A 23,346-nucleotide genomic window follows, 5' to 3' on the forward strand; every position below is an offset into this window, starting at 1 on the left:
CTCTCTGCAGTACCAACACTCCCTCCCCCCCCAACCTCTCCTCTCTGCAGTACCAACACTCCCTCCCCCCCCAACCTCTCCTCTCTGCAGTACCAACACTCCCTCCCCCCCAACCTCTCCTCTCTGCAGTACCAACACTCCCTCCCCCCCAACCTCTCCTCTCTGCAGTACCAACACTCCCTCCCCCCCAACCTCTCCCTCTCGCAGTACAACAACTCCCTCCCCCCCAACCTCTCCTCTCTGCATACAACACTCCCTCCCCAACACTCTCCTCTCTGTGCAGTAACAATCACTCCCTCCCCCCCCAACCTCTCACCTCTCTGCAGTACCACATCCTCGCCCAACCTCTCCTGCCTGCAGTTCCAACTCCCTCCCCCACCTCTCCTCTCTGCAGTACCAAACACTCCCCCCCCCCGCCCCCAACCTTCTCTCTGCAGTACCAACACTCCCGTCCCCCCAACCTCTCCTCTCTGCAGTACCACATCCTCCCCCCCACCTCGTCCTCTCTGCAGTACCAAACACTCCCTCCCCCCCAACCTCTCTCCTCTCTGCAGTACAACACTTCCCCCCCCCCAACCTCTCCTTCTGGCAGTACCAACACTCCCTCCCCCCAACCTCTCCTCTCTGGCAGTACCAACACTCCCTCCCCCCAACCTCTCTCTCGCTGCAGTACAACACTCCCTCCCCCAACCTCTCGTCTCTGCAGTACCAAACACTCCCTCCCCCCCAACCATCTCTCTCTGCCAGTACCAACACTCCCTCCCCCCCCAACCTCTCCTCTCTGCAGTACCAACACTCCACCTCCCCCCCCCCAACCTCTCCTCTCTGCAGTACCAACCTCCCTCCCCCCCAGTAGCTACTGTCGCCTCTCTGCAGTACCAACACTCCCTCCCCCCCCCAACCGCTCCTCTCTGCAGTACCAACACTCCCTCCCCCCCAACCTCTCTCTCCTGCAGTACCAACACTCCCTCCCCCCCAACCTCTCCTCTCTGCAGTACCAACACTCCCTCCCCCCCAACCTCTCCTCTCTGCAGTACCAACACTCCCTCCCCCCAACCTCTCCTCTCTGCAGCTACCAACACTCCCCTCCCCCCCCCAACCTCCCTCTCTGCAGTACCAACACCCCCTCCCCCCCCCCAACCTCTCCTCTCTGGAGTACCAACACCCCCCCCCCAACCTCTCCTCTCTGCAGTACCAACACCCCCCCAACCTCTCCTCTCTGCAGTACCAACACTCCCTCCCCCCCAACCTCTCCTCTCTGCAGTACCAACACCCCCTCCCCCCCCCAACCTCTCCTCTCTGCAGTACCAACACTCCCCCCCAACCTCTCCTCTCTGCAGTACCAACACTCCTCCCCCCCAACCTCTCCTCTCTGCAGTACCAACACTCCCTCCCCCCAACCTCTCCTCTCTGCAGTACCAACACCCCCCCCCCCCCCAACCTCTCCTCTCTGCAGTACCAACACTCCCTCCCCCCCCAACCTCTCCTCTCTGCAGTACCAACACTCCCTCCCCCCCAACCTCTCCTCTCTGCAGTACCAACACTCCCTCCCCCCCCAACCTCTCCTCTCTGCAGTACCAACACTCCCTCCCCCCCAACCTCTCCTCTCTGCAGTACCAACACCCCCTCCCCCCCAACCTCTCCTCTCTGCAGTACCAACACTCCCCCCCAACCTCTCCTCTCTGCAGTACCAACACTCCCTCCCCCCCAACCTCTCCTCTCTGCAGTACCAACACTCCCTCCCCCCCAACCTCTCCTCTCTGCAGTACCAACACCCCCTCCCCCCCAACCTCTCCTCTCTGCAGTACCAACACTCCCCCCCCCCAACCTCTCCTCTCTGCAGTACCAACACCCCCTCCCCCCCAACCTCTCCTCTCTGCAGTACCAACACCCCCTCCCCCCCCAACCTCTCCTCTCTGCAGTACCAACACCCCCCCCCTCCTCTCTCCTCTCTGCAGTACCAACACTCCCCCCCAACCTCTCCTCTCTGCAGTACCAACACCCCCTCCCCCCCCAACCTCTCCTCTCTGCAGTACCAACACTCCCCCCCAACCTCTCCTCTCTGCAGTACCAACACTCCCTCCCCCCCAACCTCTCCTCTCTGCAGTACCAACACTCCCTCCCCCCAACCTCTCCTCTCTGCAGTACCAACACCCCCTCCCCCCCAACCTCTCCTCTCTGCAGTACCAACACTCCCCCCCCCCCAACCTCTCCTCTCTGCAGTACCAACACCCCCTCCCCCCCCCCAACCTCTCCTCTCTGCAGTACCAACACCCCCCCCCCCCCCCAACCTCTCCTCTCTGGAGTACCAACACCCCCCCCCCCCCCCCAACCTCTCCTCTCTGCAGTACCAACACCCCCCCCCCCTCCTCTCTCCTCTCTGCAGTACCAACACTCCCCCCTCCTCTCTCCTCTCTGCAGTACCAACACTCCCCCCTCCCCTCTCCTCTCTGCAGTACCAACACTCCCCCCTCCTCTCTCCTCTCTGCAGTACCAACACTCCCCCCCTCTACCTGGTGGAGGAGACCGGACCCCTAAGAGCCACAGTCTGGATAGGAAACATGTGGAGCCCATCGTCCTGACCAAGTGGGCAAACAGCAGCAACGTGCTGGACGCCAACGACAAGGTGAGACAGACGCCCTGTCACGGCCCGCTCAGCCACTCTGGTTGTGTCTCAAATGTTATTCCCTATATAGTCCACTGCTTTTGAACAGGACACGTAGGAGTGGTCTCTGGTAGTAGTGCACTATGTGAAGGATAGGATGCTATTTGGGATGCAGACTGGAGTCATTTGAGAAGTGTGTGGCCTGTTGCTAATATCCATCTCCAGACTTCCGCAGCTAAACGGATGCACTTCCTACAACTCTAATTCCATAGCTATCGTTTCTCTTCCAACCAGGTCTCTGAAGTATCTTGTCCTGTGAGTGTGTTTAGGATGCGAGGTTCCCTGTGTGTCAAAAACAACTGGCGTCACAGTTGGGAATCGGTTTGCACTGACACACTGTAGACACACTGTAGACACACTGTAGACACACTGTAGACACACTGTAGACACACTGTAGACACACACTGTAGACTCACACTGTAGACTCACACTGTAGACTCACACTGTAGACTCACACTGTAGACTCACACTGTAGACTCACACTGTAGACTCACACTGTAGTCACACTGTAGACTCGCACTGTAGACTCGCACTGTAGACACACACTGTAGACACACACTGTAGACTCACACTGTAGACACACACTGTAGACACACACTGTAGACTCACACTGTAGACTCACACTGTAGACTCACACTGTAGACTCACACTGTAGACTCACACTGTAGACTCACACTGTAGACACACTGTAGACACACTGTAGACACACACTAGACTCACACTGTAGACTCACACTGTAGACTCACACTGTAGACTCACACTGTAGACACACACTGTAGACACACTGTAGACACACACTAGACTCACACTGTAGACTCACACTGTAGACTCACACTGTAGACTCACACTGTAGACACACACTAGACTCACACTAGACTCACACTGTAGACACACTGTAGACACACTGTAGACACACTGTAGACACACTGTAGACACACTGTAGACTCACACTGTAGACACACTGTAGACACACTGTAGACACACTGTAGACACACTGTAGACACACTGTAGACTCACACTGTAGACACACACTGTAGACATACACTGTAGACACACACTGTAGACACACACTGTAGACTCATACTGTAGACTCACTGTAGACTCACTGTAGACACACTGTAGACTCACTGTAGACTCATGATTCTGTTCTGCAGCGGCTCATCAAAAACATCAGGCGTTTCCGTACAGGCTCTGGTCGCCCCCACCCCTACAGACAGACACAAGTCAGTGCCCCCCTCCCTCCGTGCCCTATACACCCCCGACTTCAAATCCCAGCAGCCAATCATTTTGCACATGGGTGGACAACTCCAGTCCTCCAGGGCCTGATTGGTGTAACTCTTCTTCTCCATCCTATCAAACACAGCTGATTAACCACATTGCGTTCTAAACTGAAGACCCTGATTAGCTGATTATTGGGGTCAGGTGTGTTAGCTGGGGCAACACTGTGACACCAATCAGGACCTGGAGGACGGGAGCTGCCAACCTCTAGTCTAGCATGATGATCACTGAATGAGCTCATCAAATCAGACCAATCATTTTCCTTGTTGCCATCACTGAGTGCTGCTCTTTCCCTTATAATTCCTGCTCTTCTGATTCACATGATCACCTACCGTGGCCCAATGATCACCTACCGTGGCCCAATGATCACAAACCATGGCCCAATGATCACCTACCGTGGCCCAGTGATCACCAACCATGGCCCAATGATCACCAACCATGGCCCGGTGATCACCAGCCGTGGCCCAATGATCACCTATCGTGGCCCGATGATCACCTATCGTGGCCCGATGATCACCTATCGTGGCCCAATGATCACGTCTCATGGCCCAATGATCGCTTCTCATGGCCCAATGATCACTTATCATGGCCCAATGATCACTTATCATGGCCCAATGATCACTTCTCATGGCCCAATGATCACTTCTTATGGCCCAATATTCACCTATCATGGCCCAATGATCACCTATCATGGCCCAATGATCACCTATCATGGCCCAATGATCACCTATCATGGCCCAATGATCACTTATTGTGGCCCAATGATCACCCCTTATGGCCCAATGATCACCTATCATGGCCCAATGATCACTTATCATGGCCGTGCCCTTAAACCTGTTTGGTTTCTATAATCTAGTAGTGATACAAGCCTGACGATATCAACCTCTCCTTTCTCTGTCACTAGTGTGATTTGAGCTTCCTTCATTGAAATGTGTCATATCCTGTCATTGCGTGCATGGTTTAATTGTTATTTAAAAAAGACCTAATTAACATTCAACCATTTCCTCAACTCTTGGTGTCCCATGTAAACGCTCATTCCTTATGTGTTGGTGTACCCCGGTAACCATGGTCATCTCTGCAGACCTGGGTTCAAATACTATTTAAAATCTTTACAAATACTTTCTATGTGCTTGATTGAACTTGCCTGGCACCATGGAATCAATGTTATAGATGCCAACGTTCAAACTCCGCCCATCTAACACTCCAGGCAGGCTAAAGCAAACACTAAAAATATTTGAAAGATTTTAAATATTATTTGAACCCAGTCTCTGCAGTTCTCTGTAGTAATTAGTCGGTGTTGTTGTCATTCTGATTACTAGGACGGTGCGTTGGGCCCCATGGTCCCTGGCTCTCCAGACTCTGCCTCCTCAGGCCCCTCGTCCCCCAAGTCCCCTACCTCCGTTAGTATCCCCCTCTCCTGCTGCTCCCTCTGTTCTCTGTATACTCCTCTCCCCCTTCCCTGAACTGTGTCTGGCTTCCTGACTTCCATACTTGTCGACCAGCCACGGCCTTTTGGCCTTTTCTCAGTTGCTGTCTTCAATGGTGACTCTGTTTCTTCTCCCTGCAATGGAACTGATCATAATGATGAGGCTGATGATCACAGTGGTGGTGGTGATGATGATGATGATGATCCCGGTGGTGATGATGATGATGATGATCCCGGTGATGGTGATCACGGTGATGATGATGATCACAGTGGTGGTGGTGATGATGATGATCCCGGTGATGAGGGTGATGATCCCGGTGATGAGGGTGATGATCCCGGTGATGATGATGATCCCAGTGATGATGATGATCCCAGTGATGATGATGATCCCGGTGATGATGATGATCCCGGTGATGATGAGGGTGATGCTGATGATGATCCCAGTGATGATGATGATCCCGGTGATGATGATGATGATGATGATCCCGGTGATGAGGGTGATGATCCCGGTGATGATGATGATCCCGGTGATGATGATGATCCCGGTGATGATGATGATCCCGGTGATGATGATCCCAGTGATGATGATGATACCGGGATGGTGATGAGGGTGATGATCCCGGTGATGATGATGATGATGATCACAGTGATGATGATGATGATCCCAGTGATGATGATGATCACAGTGATGATGATGATGATCACAGTGATGATGATCCCGGTGATGATCCCGGTGATGATGATGATGATCCCGGTGATGATGATGATCCCGGTGATGATTCTGGTGATGATGGTGATGATCCCGGTGATGATGATGATGATGATCCTGGTGATGATCCCGGTGATGATGACAGTAACACAGACTGAGCTGTGGGGAAATCTATTTTTCAATTCAGAAAAAGGGTTGTTCTGCTGTGTTTCTTCTGCTTTCTGTCTCTACTGTAACACTGCTTTCTGTCTCTACTGTAACACTGCTTTCTGTCTCTACTGTAACGCTGCTTTCTGTCTCTACTGTAATGCTGCTTTCTGTCTCTACTGTAACGCTGCTTTCTGTCTCTACTGTAACACTGCTTTCTGTCTCTACTGTAACACTGTTTTCTGTCTCTACTGTAACACTGCTTTCTGTCTCTACTGTAACACTGTTTTCTGTCTCTACTGTAACACTGCTTTCTGTCTCTACTGTAACGCTGCTTTCTGTCTCTACTGTAACACTGCTTTCTGTCTCTACTGTAACACTGCTTTCTGTCTCTACTGTAACACTGCTTTCTGTCTCTACTGTAACACTGCTTTCTGTCTCTACTGTAACACTGCTTTCTGTCTCTACTGTAACACTGCTTTCTGTCTCTACTGTAACACTGCTTTCTGTCTCTACTGTAACGCTGCTTTCTGTCTCTACTGTAACACTGCTTTCTGTCTCCACTGTAACGCTGCTTTCGGTCTCTACTGTAACACTGCTTTCTGTCTACTGTAATGCTGCTTTCTGTCTCTACTGTAACGCTGCTTTCTGTCTCTACGGTAACACTGCTTTCTGTCTCTACGGTAACACTGCTTTCTGTCTCTCTACGGTAACACTGCTTTCTGTCTCTACTGTAACACTGCTTTCTGTCTCTACTGTAACGCTGCTTTCTGTCTCTCTACTGTAACGCTGCTTTCTGTCTCTCTACTATAACGCTGCTTTCTGTCTCTCTACTGTAACACTGCTTTCTGTCTCTACTGTAACACTGCTTTCTGTCTCTACTGTAACGCTGCTTTCTGTCTCTACTGTAACGCTGCTTTCTGTCTCTACTGTAACGCTACTTTCTTTCTCTGTTTGTTTGGTCTGCTTGATGCGTGGCTGTGTCCCATATGGCACCCTATTCCCTACATAGTGCACTACTTTTGGTCAAAAGTAGTGCACTATATAGGACATGTGGTGTCATTTGGGACACAGACTGTCTTGCTTTTTTTTTCTGTCAGTTGTGTCTGGTCCTGTCTTCAAGTGATGATGACTTCTCTCTTTGTTTCTCTGCAGCCTTCGGAGAAGTGTGGTATTCTCAACGTGACCAAGATCACTGAGCATGGAAAGAAAGTACGGTGAGTTGTACTGGACTAGGATAGAAACAGGATGAGAACACCCTCAGAAAGTAGGGTGAGTTGTACTGGACTAGGATAGAAACAGGATGAGAACACCCTCAGAAAGTAGGGTGAGTTGTACTGGACTAGGATAGAAACAGGATGAGAACACCCTCAGAAAGTAGGGTGAGTTGTACTGGACTAGAATAGAAACAGGATGAGAACACCCTCAGAAAGTAGGGTGAGTTGTACTGGACTAGGATAGAAACAGGATGAGAACACCCTCAGAAAGTAGGGTGAGTTGTACTGGACTAGAATAGAAACGGGATGAGAACACCCTCAGAAAGTAGGGTGAGTTGGTCTGGGCTAGGATAGAAATAGGATAACACCCTCAGAAAGTAGGGTGAGTTGGTCTGGGCTAGGATAGAAACAGGATAACCCCCCAGAAAGTAGGGTGAGTTGGTCTGGGCTAGGATAGAAACAGGATAACACCCTCAGAAAGTAGGGTGAGTTGTACTGGGCTAGGATAGAAACAGGATGAGAACACCTGTAGAAAAACTGCTCCTTCAGGGCAACACAACCAGCCTGTCTCAAGTTGAACCCCCCCATATTGCTTCCACCTTACAGATCTGGAAACAGTGAAGGGTTATGGCCTAGGGAATGTGTAGGGAGTGATATCAGACCTGCTGTATATGAAGTGGTAGTTGATTCAGCATGATGTGAGATGACTTATGGAGCTATGTCTGTGTTATTTATGTCTGAGTTATTTATGTCTGTGTGTTATTTATGTCTGTGTGTTGTTTATGTCTGTGTGTTTGTGTCTGTGTGTTTGTGTCTGTGTTTGTGTCTGTGTGTTGTTTATGTCTGTGTGTTTGTGTCTGTGTGTTGTTTATGTCTGTGTGTTTGTGTCTGTGTGTTGTTTATGTCTGTGTGTTTGTGTCTGTGTGTTGTTTATGTCTGTGTGTTTGTGTCTGTGTGTTGTTTATGTCTGTGTGTTTGTGTCTGTGTGTTGTTTGTATCTGTGTGTTTGTATCTGTGTGTTGTTTGTGTCTGTGTGTTGTTTATGTCTGTGTTGTTTGTCTGTATGTTGTTTGTGTCTTTGTGTTTATGTCTGTGTGTTGTGTTTGTATCTGTGTGTTGTTTGTATCTGTGTGTTGTTTGTGTCTGTGTGTTGTTTATGTCTGTGTGTTGTGTTTGTATCTGTGTGTTGTTTATGTCTGTGTGTTGTGTTTGTGTCTTTACAGGAAGAACTGGACGTCATCCTGGACGGTTCTCCAGGGCTCCTCGCTGATATTTGCTAAAGGCCAGGGGGGCGGGTCCAGCTGGGTGAGTGGTGTCTGCTATTCGCTAAAGGCCAGGGGGGCGGGACCAGCTGGGTGAGTGGTGTCTGCTATTCGCTAAAGGCCAGGGGGTGGGACCAGCTGGGTGAGTGGTGTCTGCTATTCGTTAAAGGCCAGGGGGCGGGACCAGCTGGGTGAGTGGTGTCTGCTATTCGCTAAAGGCCAGGGGGGCGGGACCAGCTGGGTGAGTGGTGTCTGCTATGTGCTAAAGGCCAGGGGGGTGGGACCAGCTGGGTGAGTGGTGTCTGCTATTTCCTAAAGGCCAGGGGGGCGGGACCACCTGGGTGAGTGGTGCCCCCCTTTTCTTCAATCCCTCCTCTCCTCTGTCCCTCCTCTCCTCCATCCCTCCTTCCCCCATCCCACCTCTCCTCTGTCCCTCCTCTCCTCTGTCCTTCCTCTCCTCCATCCCTCCTTCCCCCATCCCACCTCTCCTCAGTCCCTCCTCTCCTCCATCCCTCCTTCCCCATCCCACCTCTCCTCTGTCTCTCCTCTCCTCTGTCCTTCCTCTCCTCCATCCCTCCTCTCCCCATCAATCAATCAATCAAATGTATTGAAAAAAACCTTTTTACATCAGCTGATATCTCAAGGTGCTGAAACAGAAACCCAGCCTAAAACCCCAAACAGCAAGCAATGCAGGTGTAGAAGCCCGGTGGCTAGGAAAAAATCCCTAGAAAGGCCAAAACCTAGGAAGAAACCTAGAGAGGAACCAGGCTCTGAGTGGTGGATGGAGATTATAACAGAACATGGCCAAGATGTTCAAACATTCATAGAAGACCAGCAGGGTCAAATAATAATAATCACAGTGGTTGTCGAGGGTGCAACAGGTCAGCACCTCAGGAGTAAATGTCAGTTGGCTTTTCATAGCCGATCATTAAGAGTATCTCTACCACTCCTGCTGTCTCTAGAGAGTTGAAAACAGCAGGTCTGGGACAGGTAGCACGTCCGGTGAAGAGGTCAGGGTTCTATAGCCACAGACTGAACAGTTGAAACTGGAGCAGCAGCACGACCAGGTGGACTGGGGACAGCAAGGAGTCATCATGCCAGGTAGTTCTGAGGCATGGTCCTAGGGCTCAGGTCCTCCGAGAGAGAGAGAAAGAAAGAGAATTGGAGAGAGCATACTTAAATTCACACAGGACACCGGATAAGACAGGAGAAATACTCCAGATATAACAGACTGACCCTAGCCCCCGACACATAAACTACTGCAGCATAAATACTGGAGGCTGAGACAGGAGAGGTCGGGAGACACTGTGGCCCCGTCCGATGATACCCCTGGACAGGGCCAAACAGGCAGGATATAACCCCACCCGCTTTGCCAAAGCACAGCCCCCACACCACTAGAGGGATATCTCCAACCACCAACTTACCATCCTGAGGCAAGACCGAGTATAGCCCACGAAGATCTCCGCAACGGCACAACCCAAGGGGGGGCGCCAACCCAGACAGGAAGATCACGTCAGTGACTCAAACCACTCAAGTGACGCACCCCTCCTATACACGGCATGGATGATCCCCAGTAAGCCAGTGACTCAGGCCCTGTAATAGGGTTAGAGGCAGAGAACCCCAGTGGAGAGAGGGGAACCGGCCAGGCAGAGACAGCAAGGGCGGGTCGTTGCTCCAAGTGCCTTTCCGTTCACCTTCAAACCCCTGGGCCAGACTACACTCAATCATATGACCCACTGAAGAGATGAGTCTTCAGTAAAGACTAAAGGTTGAGACCGAGTTTGCGTCTCATGGGTAGGCAGACCATTCCATAAAAATGGAGCTCTATAGGAGAAAGCCCTGCCTCCAGCTGTTTGCTTAGAAATTCTAGGGACAGTAAGGAGGCCTGCGTCTTGTGACTGTAGCATAGGTGTAGGTATGTACGGCAGGACCTAATCGGAAAGATGGGTAGGAGCAAACCCATGTAATGCTTTGTAGGTTAGCAGTAGAACCTTGAAATCAGCCCTGAGCCTAAACAGGAAGCCAGTGTAGAGAGGCTAGCACTGGAGTAATATGATCAAATTCTAGCAGCCGTGTTTAGGATTAACTGAAGTTTATTTTGTGCTTTATCCGGGTAGCTGGAAAGTAGAGCATTGTTGTAGTATAAACTATAAGTGACAAAAGCATGGATTAATTTTTCTGCATCATTTTTGGACAGAAAGGTTTTGATTTTTGCGATGTTGCGGAGATGAAAGAAAAGCTGTCCTTGAAATATTCTTGATATGTTCGTCAAAAGAGAGATCAGCGTCCAGAGTAGCGCCGAGGTCCTTCACAGTTCTATTTGAGATGACTGTACAACCATCAAGAATAGTTATCAGATCCAACAGCAGATCTCATTGTTTCTTGGGACCTAGAACTAGCATCTCTGTTTTGTCCGAGTTTAAAAGTAAAACATTTGCCACCATCCACTTCCTTATGTCTGAAACACAGGCTTCCAGGGAGGGCAATTTTGGGGCTTCACCATGTTTCATCGAAATGTACAGCTGTGTGACCATCCGCAAAGCATTGAAAGTTAACATTATGTTTCCGAATGACATCCCCAAGAGGTAAAATATATAGTGAAAACAATAGTGGTCCTAAAACGGAACCTTGAGGAACACCGAAATGTACAGTTGATTTGTCAGAAGACAAACCATCCACAGAGACAAGCTGATATCTTTCCGACAGATAAGATCTAAACCAGGCCTGAATTTACCCGTGTTGACCAAATGATAATCTCTAAAAAAGAATGGAGCACGAGGACCGATGCAGAGCCTTGGTCTGACGCCATTAAAAGGTAATTTACTACCTTCACGAGTGCAGTCTCCATGCTATGATGGGGTCTAAAACCAGACTAAAGCGTTTCGTATCCATTATATTATCTGTGCGATTCGATATAGGCCGATTTTAGTTTTTGATATTTTCTGGGTCAAGGTTTGGCTTTTTCAAGAGAGGGTTTATTACTGCCACTTTTAGTGAGTTTAGTACACATCCGGTGGATAGGGAGCCATTTATTATGTTCAACATAGGAGGGCCAAGCACAGGAAGCAGCTATTTCAGTAGTTTAGTTGGAATAGGGTCCAGTATGCAGCTTGACGGTTTAGAGGCCAAGACTATTTTCAAAAATGTGTCAAGAGATATAGTACTAAAAAACTTGTCTCCCTTGATCCTAGGTCCTGGTAGTGTTGTGCAGACTCAGGACAACTGAGCTTTGGAGAAATACGCAGATTTAAAGAGGAGTCCGTAATTTGCTTTCTAATGATCATGATCTTTTCCTCAAAGACGTTAATGAATTCATCACTGCTGAAGTGAAAGCCATCCTTTCTTGTTGAATGCTGCTTTTTAGTTAGCTTTGCGACAGTATCAAAAATACATATTGGATTGTTCTTATTCTCCTCGAGTTGTAAAAATATGATGATCGAGCAGCAGTGAGGGCTCTTCGATACTGCACGGTAGTGTCTTTCCAAGCTAGTCTGAAGACTTCCAGTTTGGTGTAGCACCATTCCCATTCCAATTTTCTGGAAGCTTCAGAGCTCTGGTATACTTCAGGGCTCTGGTATACTTCAGGGCTCTGGTATACTTCAGGGCTCTGGTATACTTCAGGGCTCTGGTATACTTCAGGGCTCTGGTATACTTCAGGGCTCTGGTATACTTCAGGGCTCTGGTATACTTCAGGGCTCTGGTATACTTCAGGGCTCTGGTATACTTCAGGGCTCTGGTATACTTCAGGGCTCTGGTATACTTCATCAGGGCTCTGGTATACTTCATCAGGGCTCTGGTATACTTCATCAGGGCTCTGGTATACTTCATCAGGGCTCTGGTATACTTCATCAGGGCTCTGGTATACTTCATCAGGGCTCTGGTATACTTCATCAGGGCTCTGGTATACTTCAGGGCTCTGGTATACTTCATCAGGGCTCTGGTATACTAAAGGGCTCTGATATACTTCAGGGCTCTGGTATACTTCATCAGGGCTCTGGTATACTTCATCAGGGCTCTGGTATACTTCATCAAGGCTCTGTTATACTTCAGGGCTCTGGTATACTTCAGGGCTCTGGTATACTTCAGGGCTCTGGTATACTTCAGGACTCTGGTATACTTCATCAGGGCTCTGGTATACTAAAGGGCTCTGGTATACTAAAGGGCTCTGGTATACTAAAGGGCTCTGGTATACTTCATCAGGGCTCTGGTATACTTCAGGGCTCTGGTATACTTCATAAGGGCTCTGGTATATTTCAGGACTCTGGTATACTTCAGGGCTCTGGTATACTTCATCAGGGCTCTGGTATACTTCATCAGGGCTCTGGTATACATCACCAGGGCTCTGGTATACTTCATCAGGGCTCTGGTATACTTCAGGGCTCTGGTATACTTCATCAGGGCTCTGGTATACTAAAGGGCTCTGGTATACTTCATCAGTGCTCTGGTATACTTCATCAGGGCTCTGGTATACTTTATCAGGGCTCTGGTATACTTCAGGGCTCTGGTATACTTCATCAGGGCTCTGGTATACTAAAGGGCTCTGATATACTTCATCAGGGCTCTGGTATACTTCAGGGCTCTGGTATACTTCATCAGGGCTCTGGTATACTAAAGGGCTCTGGTATACTTCATCAGTGCTCTGGTATACTTCATCAGTGCTCTGGTATACTTCAGGGCTCTGGTATACTTCATCAGGGCTCTGGTATACTTCAGGACTCTGGTATACTTCAGGACTCTGGTATACTTCATCAGGGCTCTGGTATACTTCAGGACTCTGGTATACTTCATCAGGGCTCTGGTATACTAAAGGGCTCTGGTATACTAAAGGGCTCTGGTATACTAAAGGGCTCTGGTATACTAAAGGGCTCTGGTATACTAAAGGGCTCTGGTATACTAAAGGGCTCTGGTATACTAAAGGGCTCTGGTATACTAAAGGGCTCTGGTATACTTCATCAGGGCTCTGGTATACTTCAGGGCTCTGGTATACTTCATAAGGGCTCTGGTATATTTCAGGACTCTGGTATACTTCAGGGCTCTGGTATACTTCATCAGGGCTCTGGTATACATCACCAGGGCTCTGGTATACTTCATCAGGGCTCTGGTATACTTCATCAGGGCTCTGGTATACTTCATCAGGGCTCTGGTATACTTCATCAGGGCTCTGGTATACTTCATCAGGGCTCTGGTATACTTCATCAGGGCTCTGGTACACTTCAGGGCTCTGGTACACTTCAGGGCTCTGGTACACTTCAGGGCTCTGGTACACTTCAGGGCTCTGGTACACTTCAGGGCTCTGGTACACTTCAGGGCTCTGGTACACTTCAGGGCTCTGGTACACTTCAGGGCTCTGGTATTTCTGATTTTATACCAGGGAGCTAGTTTCTTATGACAAATATTTTGTTTTTAGGGGAGTGACTGCATTTGGGTATTACACAAGGTTAAATTTAGTTCCTCGATTAGGTGGTTAACTGATGTTTGTTCTCTGACGTCCCTGGGTAGGTGGAGGGAGTCTGGAAGGGCGTAGAGGAATCTTTGGGTTGTCTGAGAATTTATAGCACGACTTTTGATGATCCTTGCTCGGGGTCTGAGCAGATTGTTTGTTCCGATTGCAAATGTAATAAAATGGTGGTTCGATAGTCCAGGATTATGAGGAAAAACATTAAGATCCTCAATATCGACTCAGTGGGTTTTGTCCTATTTATTCCATGGGACAAAACTAGGTCCAGAGTATGACTGTGGCAGTGAGTAGGTCCGGAGACATGTTGGACAAAACCCACTAAGTCGATGTTGGCTCCGGAAGCCTTTTGGAGTGGGTCTGTGGACTTTTCCATGTGAATATTAAAGTCACCAAAATTTAGAATATTATCTGACAAGACTACAAGGTCCGATAGGAATTCAGTGAGGAGCGCTGTATACGGCCCAGGAGGCCTGTAAACAGTAGCTATAAAAAGGGATTGAGTAGGCTGCATAGATTTCATGACTGGAAGCTCAAAAGATGAAAAAACTGTTTGTATATATATATTTTTTTGTAAATTGACATTTGCCTCTGCCTTTGCGGGATGCACAGGGGATATGGTCACTAGTGTAGCCAGGAGGTGAGGCCTCATTTAACACAGGAAATTCACCAGGCTTAAGCCATGTCAGTCAGGCCAATCACATCAAGATTATGATCAGTGATTAGTTCATTGACTATTCCTGCCTTTGAAGTGAGGGATCTAACAGAAGTAGCCATGTTTTCAGATGTGAGATTTCAGTCTCTTTCAATAATGGCAGGAATGGAGGAGGTCTTTATCCTAGTGAGATTGCTAAGGCGAACACCGCCATGTTTAGTTTTGCCCAACCTAGATCGAGGCACAGACACCGCCTCAATGGGGATAGCTGAGCTGACTACACTGACTGTGCTAGTGGCAGACTCCAATAAGCTGGCAGGCTGGCTAACAGCCTGCTGCCTGGCCTGCACCCTATTTCATTGTGGAGCTAGAGGAGTTAGAGCCCTGTCTATGTTGGTAGATAAGATGAGAGCACCCCTCTAGCTAGGATGGAGAGCTCATCACTCCCCCTAACTGGGAGGGGGCCAGAGACAATTCCTCAATGCCGACACATCTTTCTAGCTGATTTACACGCTGAAGCTATGTTGCGCTTGGTGACTTCTGACTGTTTCATCCTAGCATTGTTGGTGCCGACGTGGATAACAATATCCCTATACTCTCTACACTTGCCAGTTTTAGCTTTAGCCAGCACCATCTTCAGATTAGACTTAACGTTGGTAGCCCTGCCCCCTGGTAAACAGTGTTTGATCGCTGGATGATTCTTTTTAAGTCTAATACTACGGGTAATGGAGTCGCATACCACCCTGCATACCACTGCTGTCTTGCTTCTGAAGCTAAGCAGGGTTGGCCCTGGTCAGTTCCTGGATCAGAGACCAGATGCTGCTGGAAGTGGTGTTGGAGGGCCAGTAGGAGGCACTCTTTCCTCTGGTCTAAAAAAATATCCCAATGCCCCAGGATACTGCCCTGTGTAGGGTGCAGTCTTTCGGATGGGATGTTAAACGGGTGTCCTGACTCTCTGAGGTCATTAAAGCTCCCATGGCACTTATCGTAAGAGTAGGGGTGTTAACCCCGGTGTCCTGGCTAAATTCCCAATCTGACCCTCAAACCATCACGGTCACCTAATCATCCCCAGTTTACAATTGTCTCATTCATCCCCCTCCTCTCCCCTGTAACTATTCTCCAGGTCATTACTGCAACTAAGAATGTGTTATCAGTCAACTTACCTGGTAAAATAACAGATAAATAAATTTAATTTTTTTTAAAATTGACTAGGGTGTTCAATTTGTCAGAGCTAATGGTGGGAGGCTTCGGCATCTCAGACCCCGTAACGGGTGGAGTAGAGACCAGAGAAGACTCTGACTCATCCCTCTTCTTCCCCCATCCCTCTTCTCTCCCCGTCCCTCTTCTCTCCCCGTCCCTTCTCTCCCCGTCCCTCCTCTCCCCCGTCCCTCCTCTCCCCCGTCCCTCCTCTCCCCCGTCCCTCCTCTCCCCCGTCCCTCCTCTCTGCCCCGTCCCTCCTCTCCATCCCTCCTCTCCATCCCTCCTCTCCATCCCTCCTCTCCATCCCTCCTCTCCTCTCCATCCCTCCTCTCCTCTCCATCCCTCCTCTCCATCCCTCCTCTCCTCTCCATCCCTCCTCTCCATCCCTCCCCCCATCACACCTCCTCTCCATCCCTCCTCTCCGCCCCATCACACCTCCTCTCCATCCCTCCTCTCCGCCCCATCCCTCCTCTCATCCCTCCTCTCCACCATCCCTCCTCTCTATCCCTCCTCTCCTCCATCCCTCCTCTCCTCCATCCCTCCTCTCCATCCCTCCTCTCCATCCCTCCTCTCCATCCCTCCTCTCCTCCATCCCTCCTCCTCCATCCCTCCTCTCCATCCCTCCTCTCCATCCCTCCTCTCCATCCCTCCTCTCCATCCCTCCTCTCCATCTCCATCCCTCCTCTCCATCCCTCCTCTCCATCCTCCTCTCCGCCCCATCCCTCCTCTCCGCCCCATCCCTCCTCTCCGCCCCATCCCTCCTCTCCGCCCCATCCCTCCTCTCCGCCCCATCCCTCCTCTCCGCCCCATCCCTCCTCTCCGCCCCATCCCTCCTCTCCGCCCCATCCCTCCTCTCCGCCCCATCCCTCCTCTCCGCCCCATCCCTCCTCTCCGCCCCATCCCTCCTCTCCGCCCCATCCCTCCTCTCCCCCATCCCTCCTCTCCGCCCCATCCCTCCTCTCCCCCATCCCTCCTCTCTGCCATCCCTCCTCTCCCCCATCCCTCCTCTCTGCCATCCCTCCTCTCCCCCATCCCTCCTCTCTGCCATCCCTCCTCTCCCCCATCCCTCCTCTCTGCCATCCCTCCTCTCCCCCATCCCTCCTCTCTGCCATCCCTCCTCTCCGCCATCTCTCCTCTCCCCCATCCCTCCTCTCAATCCCTCCTCTCCATCCCTCCTCTCCGCCATCCCTCCACTCTGCTCCATCCCTCCTCTCCGCCCCGTCCCTCCTCTGCATCCCTCCTCTCCATCTCTCTGCCCCATCCCTCCTCTCCGCCATCCCTCCTCTCCCCCATCCCTTCTCTCCGCCCCATCCCTCCTCTCCCCCAATCCTTGAAGAGGGAGGGGGTAGGTCAGACACAACTGTAGGTTGGCATCCTTAAAGTGGGAGGGGTCAGTGGGTCAAGTCAGTGGGTTCCATGTAGGAAGTGGGTTTCGTAGGCTTGCGTCCCATATGACACCCTATTCCCTATATTGTGCACTACTATACTACCCCATAAGGCTCAGGTCACAAGTAGTGCACTATATAGGGAATAGGGTGCCATATGGGACACAAGCCAGCTGTAGTCTAGTGGATGACTCTCTAAGACACAACAGTATGCTGAAACCTCACTAACAACCCTCTAGGTTGACAGTGGGTTTGACAAGATCCATTGTCACGTGTGTGTTTGTTTGTTTCTGCTCTCTTCCTGTAGTTTGGAGGGAACCAGTCTAAACCAGAGTTCACTGTTGACCTGAGAGGAGGATCTATAGAATGGGCTTCCAAGGACAAGTCCAGCAAGAAGCATGTCATTGAGGTGAGAGGGCTCTGACACTACAAAACATTCATGTGTCCCCAGTTCTTTCAGGGCCACAACGCTGCTTCAGACACATACAGCCATGGCACTATGAGTATAGAATGTGCTAATCAAATCAAAATAATTTTTAAAGCTCTTTTTACATCAGCTGATATCTCAAAGTGCTGTACAGAAACCCAGCCTAAAACCCCAAACGGCAAGCAATGCAGGTGTAGAAGCACGGTGGCTAGGAACCTAGAGAGGAACCAGGCTCTGAGGGGTAACCAGTCCTCTTCTGGCTGTGTCGGGTGGCGATTATAACAGTACGTGGCCATTAAGGCCAGATTGTTCTTCAAGATGTTCAAGTGTTCATAGATGACCAGCAGGGTCAAATAATAATCACAGTGGTTGTTAGAGGGTGCAACAGGTCAGCACCTCAGGAGTAAATGTCAGTTGGCTTTTGATAGCCGATCTTTCAGAGGTCGAGACAGCAGATGGGCTGAGGGTCGGGATGTGGATTTGGAGTGGGAGTGGAGTTTCTGGGCAGGGGAAAGAAAGATAAAAAAAATTCAAGTCAAAATAAAACAAAAAGTAAGTTTGAAAGACACAGAGGAGCAGTGTTTTTACAGCTAATGCCTGTTTTCCTGAGGCTGATGTCGTGCAGGTGTTTTTGGCCGATACCGATATCCAATATTTTCCTTGCCCCCCCCAAAAAACCGATACCGATAACGAATTTAAAAAAATGTTGTGACCTTTTAAGCATTCTAGTACAGTTAAATAGTTAACACACACATGTGTGCAGCAGTCTAAGGCACTTCATCTCAGTGCAAGAGGCATCACATCCGACCGTGATTGGGAGTCCCATAGGGCGGCGCACAATTGGCCCAGCGTTGTCCGGGTATGGCCGGGTTAGGCCTTCATTGTAAATGAGAATTTGTTCTTAACTGACTTGCCTAGTTAAATAAAGACTACACACACACTACACTGACCAAAAGGTTATTTTGTTGACATTTACGTATGTCCCCATTACCAGTAAAACATAATCAACATGATGTGTGATGCAAATGAATACAAAGAGTAGAACTATGCCATAATTTAATAGATCATGCTAAACGAGGTTGGAATGTTATATAAAATCAACAAAAGACAATAATTTGTTCATTTGACAAAAATCTGTTGAAATCACACTGGATGTATTATACTTTAGAGTTGCATTGGGGGCATACTTATTTCACTGTACAGCCTTACCTATGGATTGTGGATCAATGACATGGAGTATCAGTCTCCATGTCTTGGGGGGGGTCTTGCATGGTTGAGGGGCAGCTCTTGGAGAACTGTTGGAGGGCTGGTGGCCTGGCGGTTGGGAGCTTGGGCCGGTGGCCGATGGATTGCTGGTTCGGGTCCCTGTTTTTGAACTTCTGGGAGATCTGTCAACGTGCCCTTGAGCTGGGTGTTGACCCTGGTTGCTTCTGTGTTTCGCTCTGGGTGGGACTCTGTTAGATGACTAATGTGATGTAGTTGTTGAGCGGCTTCACTGAAAGTAGATTGTATGTTTTAAATATTAAATAAAAAAATCTAACTTCTTGTTCTCTTTGCAGGTAAAAACCCATCAGAGTACAGAGCTGCTGATCCAGTCAGAGAACGACGGCGTCATCAATGACTGGTACAGGGCACTGATGGACACCATCAGCACACACGTGAGTCTGGACACACACACACACACACAGACACACACTTGTCTGATTTGTACCGCAGTTCCACATCTATCCACTAAGTAGCAGAGTTGTCATGTTTAGTCATTGGGCCAGTCCAAAGGAAGCCTACCTGTTTCTGTGTGTTCTTGACTGTCCCCTTTGTGTGTCTGTCTATCTGTCTGTCTGCTACATGCCTTACTGTAGGCCTGGGAGTCAGATGAGGCCCTAGAGGAGGACATGCCAGAGTCTCCTGGAGCGGAGAAACAAGACAAGGAGAAAGAGCACAGAGACTCTAAGAAGAGCCGAGGTCAGAGCATCATGTCTGTCTGAGACCACTCCTCTTTGTCTACTAAGGATGTTTCTGTTCATCATTATAGGTCAGCAGTCCAGGACTAAAATATCACTCAATGGAGAACCTCTAGAAAATAGATATTTAGTCCAGGACTAGGCTTGAATTGTGTCCAGGAAACTGTCCCTATGTGTGTCAGGTTGTTAAGTCATCTCCCGTTGTCATTGGTCTGTAGCCATGAAGAGTTCCACCAGTATGGACGCGTCGGACAACAAGAAGACCAGAATCAAGCTGAAGAAGTTCCTGACACGTAGACCCACTCTGCAGACAGTCAGAGACAAGGGCTACATCAAAGGTATTACAAAGAGCAGTAGGGTTGGGGAACTGTGTTAACTTCCCCAGAATCCCCAGGTTTTCCGAAATCCAGGCTGGAAGAGGAAATAAACAGAACATCTAGAAGCTTCCAACCTGGATTTCTGGGAAACCTGTACAGTTACCAGACGGTCAGCAGAAAAGGGCCTGTTGTTTTCCTGTAACGGAGTACCTTAGACCTCTGTAATAATAACCCTGTTGATGCCTGTGTGTCTTAGACCAGGTGTTTGGCTGCAGTCTGAGTGACCTCTGTCATAGAGAGAACACGGCCGTGCCAAGCTTCGTCACGATGTGCATCGACCACGTGGAAAACAACGGTAGGTGTGCTTCTCCTGTCTGAATGTGTCTGACTCAGTTGTCTCTCATTGTAACAGTGGTGTGGTGAGTTGAATGTCTGACTCAGTTGTCTGACCCTGGCAACAGGGATTGGAGCCCTGGCTCGGCCGTCAGTCGGTGCCCTTAAATCCTTTCTCTGTCCCTCTGTATCCATCACCATGTTTTCCCCACCTTTATTTAACCAGGTGAGCTTGTGTGGCCTACCACTTCGCAGCTGAGCCATTGTTTCTCCTAGACATTTCCACTTCACAATAACAGCACTTACAGTTAACCGGGGCAGCTCATTTTACAAACTGACTTGTTGGAAAGGTGACATTCTATGTTGGTGCCATGTTGAAAGTCACTGAGCTCTTCAGTAAAGGCCAATCTACTGCCAATGTTTGGCTATTTTTTATTTTTATTTCATCTTTATTTAACCAGGTAGGCCAGTTGAGAACAAGTTCTCATTTACAACTGCGACCTGGCCAAGATCAAGCAAAGCAGTGCGACACAAACAACACAGAGTTACACAAGGAATAAACTAACTTTGGGTCAATAATATAGTAGAAAAAGACAGTATACAGTGTGTGGAAATGAGGTAGGATAATGGAGGTAAGGCAATAAATAGGCCGTAGTGTCGAAATAATTACAATATAGCAATTAAACAGTATGGGGATGAGGTAGTTGGATGGGCTATTTACAGATGGGCTATGTACAGGTGCAGTGATCCGTGAGCTGCTCTGACAGCCGGTGCTTAAAGCTAGTGAGGGGAGATATGAGTCTCCAGCTTCAGTGATTTTTGCAGTTCGTTCCATTCATTGGCAGCAGAAAACTGAAAGGAAAGGCGGCCGAAGGAGGAATTGGCTTTGGGGGTGACCAGTGAAATATACCTGCTGGAGCGCGTGCTGCGGGTGGGTGCTGCTATGGTGACCAGTGAGCTGAGATAAGGCGGGGCTTTACCTAGCAAAGACTTACAGATGACCTGGAGCCAGTGGGTTTGGCGACGAATATGAAGCGAGGGCCAGCCAACGAGAGCATACAGGTCGCAGTGGTGGGTTGTGTATGGGGCTTTGGTGACAAAACAGATGGCTCTGTGATAGACTGCATCCAATTTGCTGAGTAGAGTGTTGGAGGCTATTTTGTAAATGACATCACCAAAGTCAAGGATCGGTAGGATAGTCTATTTTACGAGCATATGTTTGGCAGCGTGAGTGAAGGACGCTTTGTTGCGAAATAGGAAGCTGATGCTACATTTGATTTTGGATTGGAGATGCTTAATGTGAGTCTGAAAGGAGAGTTTACAGTCTAACCAGACACCTAGGTATTTGTAGTTGTCCACATATTCTAGGTCAGAACCGCCCAGAGTAGTGATGATGGGCGGGCGGGCGGGCGGGCAGGTGTGGGCAGCGATCGGTTGAAGAACATGCATTTAGTTTTACTTGCATTTAAGAGCAGTTGGAGGCCACGGAAGGAGAGTTGTATGTCATTGAAGCTCGTTTGAAGGTTAGTTAACACAGTGTCCATAGAAGGGCCAGAAGTATACAGAATGGTGTCGTCTGCGTAGAGGTGGATGAGAGAATCACCAGCAGCATTATATACATGTATACATGATTGATGTATACAGAGAAGAGAGTCGGCCCGAGAATTGAATCCTGTGGCACCCCCATTGAGACTGCCAGAAGTCCAGACAACAGGCCCTCCGTTTTGACACACTGAACTCTGTCTGAGAAGTAGTTGGTGAACCAGGCAAGGCAAACATTTGAGAAACCAAGGCTGTTGAGTCTGCCGATAAGAATGTGGTGATTGACAGAGTCGAAAGCCTTGGCCAGGTCGATGAATACAGCTGCACAGTATTGTCTCTTATTGATGGCAGTTCTGAAATTGTTTAGGACCTTGAGCGTGGCTGAGATGCACCGATGACCAGCTCGGGAAACCAGATTTTATAGCGGAGAAGGTACGGTGGGATTAGAAGTGGTCGGTAATCTGTTTGTTAACTTGGCTTTCGAAGACCTTAGAAAGGCAGGGTAGGATAGATATACTTCTGTAGCAGTTTGAGTCTAGAGTGTCTCCCCCTTTGAAGAGGAGGATGACCGCGGCAGCTTTCCAATCTTTGGGGATCTCAGACGATATGAAAGAGTTTGAACAGGCTAGTAATGGGGGTTGCAACAATTTTGGCAGATCATTTTATAAAGAAAGGGTCCAGATTGTCTAGCCCGGCTGATTTGTAGGGGTCCAGATTTTGCAGCTCTTTCAGAACATCAACTATCTGGATTTGGGTGAAGGAGAAATGGGGAGGCTTGGGCAAGTTGCTGTGGGGGGTGCAGGACTTTTGGCCGGGGTAGGGGTAGCCAGGTGGAAAGCATGGCCGTTTGACAGTGATGAGCGGTGGTCGTTTGACCCCAGACACATTACGGACGCAGGCAGTGATCACTGAGATTCTGGTTGAAGACAGCAGAGGTGTATTTGGAGGGCAGGTTGGTTAGGATAATATCTATGAGGGTGCCTGTGTTTATGGATTTGGGGTTGTACCTGGTAGGTTCATTGATAATTTGAGTGAGATTGAGGGCATCAAGTTTAGATTATAGGATGGCCGGGGTATTAAGCATGTCCCAGTTTAGGTTACCTAACAGCACGAGCTCTGAAGAAAGATGGGGGACAATCAATTCACATATGGTGTCCAGGGCACAGCTGGGGGCAGAAGGTGGTCTATAGCAAGCGGCAGCGGTGAGAGACTTGTTTCTGGAAAGGTGGATTTTTGAAAGTAGGAGCTCATATTGTTTGGGCACAGACCTGGATAGTAAGACAGAACTCTGTTAGCTATCTCTGCAGTAGATTGCAACTCCGCCCCCTTTGGCAGCTCTATCTTGTCGGAAAATGTTATAGGTAGGG

General features: G+C 49.2%; 1 protein-coding gene across 5 annotated transcripts in view; it reads left to right on the forward strand.

Annotated features, from left to right (window-relative positions):
- Positions 1 to 23,346, forward strand: part of LOC109874615 (rho GTPase-activating protein 12) — a 117,884-nt gene that overhangs the window by 86,294 nt on the left and 8,244 nt on the right. For 2 of the 5 annotated variants that reach the window (XM_031810215.1, XM_031810216.1), the window contains exons 6-15: positions 2,492 to 2,626; positions 3,820 to 3,888; positions 5,263 to 5,343; positions 7,381 to 7,442; positions 8,666 to 8,747; positions 17,707 to 17,808; positions 19,386 to 19,484; positions 19,686 to 19,788; positions 20,006 to 20,125; positions 20,361 to 20,459. In XM_031810215.1, coding sequence (XP_031666075.1) covers positions 2,492 to 2,626; positions 3,820 to 3,888; positions 5,263 to 5,343; positions 7,381 to 7,442; positions 8,666 to 8,747; positions 17,707 to 17,808; positions 19,386 to 19,484; positions 19,686 to 19,788; positions 20,006 to 20,125; positions 20,361 to 20,459 — 952 coding nt within the window. The remainder of the gene's footprint in view (positions 1 to 2,491; positions 2,627 to 3,819; positions 3,889 to 5,262; positions 5,344 to 7,380; positions 7,443 to 8,665; positions 8,748 to 17,706; positions 17,809 to 19,385; positions 19,485 to 19,685; positions 19,789 to 20,005; positions 20,126 to 20,360; positions 20,460 to 23,346) is intronic. The other 3 variants (XM_031810218.1, XM_031810217.1, XM_031810219.1) reach the window with 3 other exon arrangements.

Source organism: Oncorhynchus kisutch, linkage group LG30 (assembly GCF_002021735.2).
Source record: "Oncorhynchus kisutch isolate 150728-3 linkage group LG30, Okis_V2, whole genome shotgun sequence".
Classification (NCBI taxonomy): domain Eukaryota; kingdom Metazoa; phylum Chordata; class Actinopteri; order Salmoniformes; family Salmonidae; genus Oncorhynchus; species Oncorhynchus kisutch.